The 3,836-nt window shown below is 39.5% G+C and overlaps 1 protein-coding gene across 1 annotated transcript; it reads left to right on the top strand.

Annotated features, from left to right (window-relative positions):
• Window positions 1-6: 6 nt before the first annotated feature.
• LOC101638541 (zinc finger protein 699-like) lies at window positions 7-3,830 on the top strand. Its single transcript, XM_045293974.1, has 2 exons — window positions 7-19; window positions 2,082-3,830. The coding sequence occupies exon 2, from the start codon at window positions 2,083-2,085 to the stop codon at window positions 3,460-3,462; it is 1,380 nt and encodes a 459-aa protein (XP_045149909.1). The 5' UTR covers window positions 7-19; window position 2,082; the 3' UTR covers window positions 3,463-3,830.
• The last annotated feature ends 6 nt before the right edge of the window (window positions 3,831-3,836 follow it).

The following is a 3,836-nucleotide window of genomic DNA, read 5'->3' on the forward strand; positions in this document are numbered from 1 at the left end:
ACAAGAAAGGGCACATCAGGTGAGTGTCATTCATTTGCGAGACAGCAGTGCTTCAGGAGAGTCTTAAGAAGGTACCATGAAGAAAAAAAAAGGTATCATAATGCTAAGTTGCACCTTCCCTCAGAGAGAGTCCATGTGGTACAAAGGGTTATTCACTCATCTGCTAATTAAAAGAGTGACACTTTAAAGCTACTTAATGACTCTCCTGAGAAATTCTTGGCAATCAGCTTCCATAATAAATATGGCCATAAAACCCTGTGGGACAGTTACATACGGTCATTATTTGCTGGCACTGACCCAACAGCACTTAACAATAACATATGCAGTTAATTGCTAATGAGTCAATTCATACTCATAATGATCCTACAAAAGACAGAGTAAAGAGCCACCCCTAGTCCTATGCCATTTTCTTAATTGTTGCTATGTTTTTGCCCATTGTTGGCAGCCACCGTATCAGTCCATCTCATTGGGGGTCTTCTCACCATTTTAATCCCCCCTTTTTTTCTGATGACTTACATGACCGCCCATGATCTCCATTTCCAGAAATTGGTTCCATCTGTGGACATGTCCAAAGTATGTGAGCACTTTTATCATCCTTCCATCTAAGGAGCCGATAGCTGTACTTTTCCAAGATAGACTTCTTCCATCTTATGGCAACCCATGGTTTGTTCAAACGATCCCTTTGGTTGACACCAGGGCATGGAAACCCATAGCGCCAGTGCAGTACATCTGGAGATACACCCCACTTTTTGAAATAGTGATTTATACTGCTTGGCTTTTAAGAAGGATTACATCCATAGCTGATTTCTCTCATTAAATGAAATCTGGGAGAGGTTTTTCACTTTATAAAAAGAGGCAGAAGCAAAAGTAGCACTCAGTGTTTGTCATACAGGGAACCGTAACACCCTGAATAGTGAGAGTGAAGTTGCCAATCTCATTCCCTGGGAACTACACTGTACATACATTACTTTTAAGTTAAATAGGTTGTATTTTTCTTATGTCCCCTTTTACTCTATATTCATATTAGCATTTTATGTCTTAGTGAGATTTAGTACATTATTTTCTGATTGGGAGAACATTCACAGATTTTTCTATATAACTTAGTGCAATTGCTTCTTTCCTACATTTGTTTACCTAATGATTCTGTAACAAGAGTAAGAGACACATATGTCCTTAACAAGCATACATTTATCCTGTCAGTTTCAGAGGCTGGAAATTGACATTTAGGGTGCTAGCTCAGTAGGAAGATTTTCTATCTATTGACTCACAATTTAGGGAAAGGACCTTGACTCCTTTCATCATCCGTGGGTCTGGTATTCCTTAAAGATCTAACCCTTCCCCTGGGTCCAGGAAATGTCCCCTGTACAGGCACCATGGGTTTAAAGAATATGCTCAGCTCCTTCCTGATTCTTCTTTCTTGGAGCTAGTAGGCACCTCTGACCTCTGCTCAATTGTGTAATCCCCTTATATGTCGAGATTAATTGAAAATATTACCTAAACCTACATCCTGCCTCATTCGCATAACTAATCTTGCTCCATCAACATCATAGTGGTGAATTTTTACAACACATAGAATAATTATAACAAATCACAAAATGGAAGGTAATTCCATAAAACTGAGTATCATGACTCAACCCAATATATGCATGTTTTGTGGGAGGACGCAGTTCAGTGCAGAAGATTCCTCTTACACTATTTCTAGTATAAAAGGTTTTGTTGAAATGTTCTATTTTCTGATAATGGGGAAAACATATATATATTTCAAACTTCTCTATTTTTTTCCCACTCATGCCAGTGCCACTAGATTTAATCATACCCCAATTTTTATGTTGTAGATGAGCATAAATCTTTTTATCCAACCAAGTCTTATATCTGTATGTGATCTGCTTTAATATGAGCTCACAGAGCTTTCACAGTCTACTATTTTCATAAATACGAGTCAGGCATACTTCCCTTATATACAGTTATCAGGAGGTTCCACACTGAAAATAATGGTAGCATCTCTGCCAGGTGATTTACTGTATGAAACAGATTTTCTGTATATGACACTGGCGAAATGTTAACAACTTTTTATTCAACAGCATGCTGTCTGTTTTCAACCGAAGACATATTGTAGAGAACCTCTATGAAAACAGTGAAGACACTCAGTGTGGACAGACTTTCAGTTGGATTTCAAATCTTTGTATGCTCAGAACTCCAGGGGAAGCACATCCTTCTGAATACCTTAAGTGTAAAAAATCCTTGATGGATAATTCTTCACATAAACAGATCACATCTGACTCTACATACAATGCGTGTCAGTGTAAGGAATATGGAGAAGCCTGCAGTTCTCCCTCTTCTATTGGCCCTCCTGTGAGAACTCCTAATGGAGAAAAACCATACGAATGTAATGAATGTGGGAAAGCCTTTACTTGGCCATCACAACTCATTTCTCATTTAAGAATTCACAGTGGAGATCGGCCTTATGAATGTAAGGAATGTGGAAAAACGTTTCGTCATTCCTCACAACTCACTCCACATATGAGAATCCACAGTGGAGAGAAGCCTTATGAATGTAAGGAGTGTGGGAAAGCCTTTCGTCATTCCTCACACCTCACAAATCATATACGAACCCACAGTGGAGAGAGGTCTTATGAATGTAAAGAATGTGGTAAAGCTTTTCGTAATTCCTCACAACTCATTATACATATGAGGACCCACAGTGGAGAGAGGCCTTATGAATGTAAAGAATGCGGGAAAACTTTTAGCTGGTCATCACACCTCACTTCACATTTAAGAACTCACAGTACAGAGAGGCCTTATGAATGTAAGGAATGTGGAAAAGCGTTTCGTCATTCCTCACACCTCATCATCCATATGAGGATCCACAGTGGAGAAAGGCCATATGAATGTAAGGAATGTGGGAAAGCTTTTAGTCAGTCCTCAGACCTCACGAGACATATGATAACTCACAGTCGAGATAGGTCTTATGAATGTAAAGAATGTGGGAAAGCCTTTCGTCATTCCTCGCACCTCACTATACATATGAAAATTCACAGTGCAGACAGACCTCACGTATGTAAGGAATGTGGCAAACCCTTTTGTCACTCTTCACATCTCACAAGTCATATGAAAATCCACAGTGGAGTTAGGTCTTATGAATGTAAGGAGTGTGGGAAAGCCTTTCGTCATTCTTCGTACCTTCTTATACACATGAGAACTCACAGTGGAGAGAGGCCTTATGGATGCAAGGAATGTGGGAAAGCCTTTAGCCAGTCCTCACACCTCACTGAGCATATGAGAACGCACAGTGGTGAGAGGCCTTATGAATGTAAGGAATGTGGCAAAGCCTTTCATCAGTCCTCAAATCTCACTAGACACGTGAGAACTCACATTAGAGATAAGTCTTATAAATGTAAGGAGTGTGGTAAAACTTTTCATCAGTCCTCACACCTTAATGCACACATAAGAACTCACAGTTGAGAAATGTGTGAAAGAATGAAATAAAAGAATGTGGGAAAGCTTTTTGCCATGTTCAGTACTTAAAACTAAAAACTAAACTCACTGCTTGGAGTCAGTTCCGACTCAGTGATCCCATAGGAGAGTAGAACCTCTCCTTAGGGGAGCAGAAAACCTTTCTCTTTCATAGAGTGGCTAGTGGGTTGCAAATGTTGAGTTTACAGTTGTCAGCACAACACATAACCTATTGTACTGCCAGTATCTGAACATAGATACCCTCACAGTACCAGAGACCTTGAATGAAAGGAATGTGGGTAAGCTCTTAATTATTCCTTATAACACACTGAATATTTGAAACATCACCCTGGAGATTAGCAATTTGATTATGCAGAATGTGG

This window comes from Echinops telfairi, unplaced genomic scaffold (assembly GCF_000313985.2).
Source record: "Echinops telfairi isolate 266 unplaced genomic scaffold, ASM31398v2 ScPeMD7_2565;HRSCAF=3150, whole genome shotgun sequence".
NCBI classification, from domain to species: Eukaryota; Metazoa; Chordata; class Mammalia; order Afrosoricida; family Tenrecidae; genus Echinops; species Echinops telfairi.

Excerpts from the sequence above, each read along its gene's own strand:
- LOC101638541 (XM_045293974.1), top strand. The coding sequence starts at position 2,083 with ATGCTGTCTGTTTTCAACCGAAGACATATTGTAGAGAACCTCTATGAA.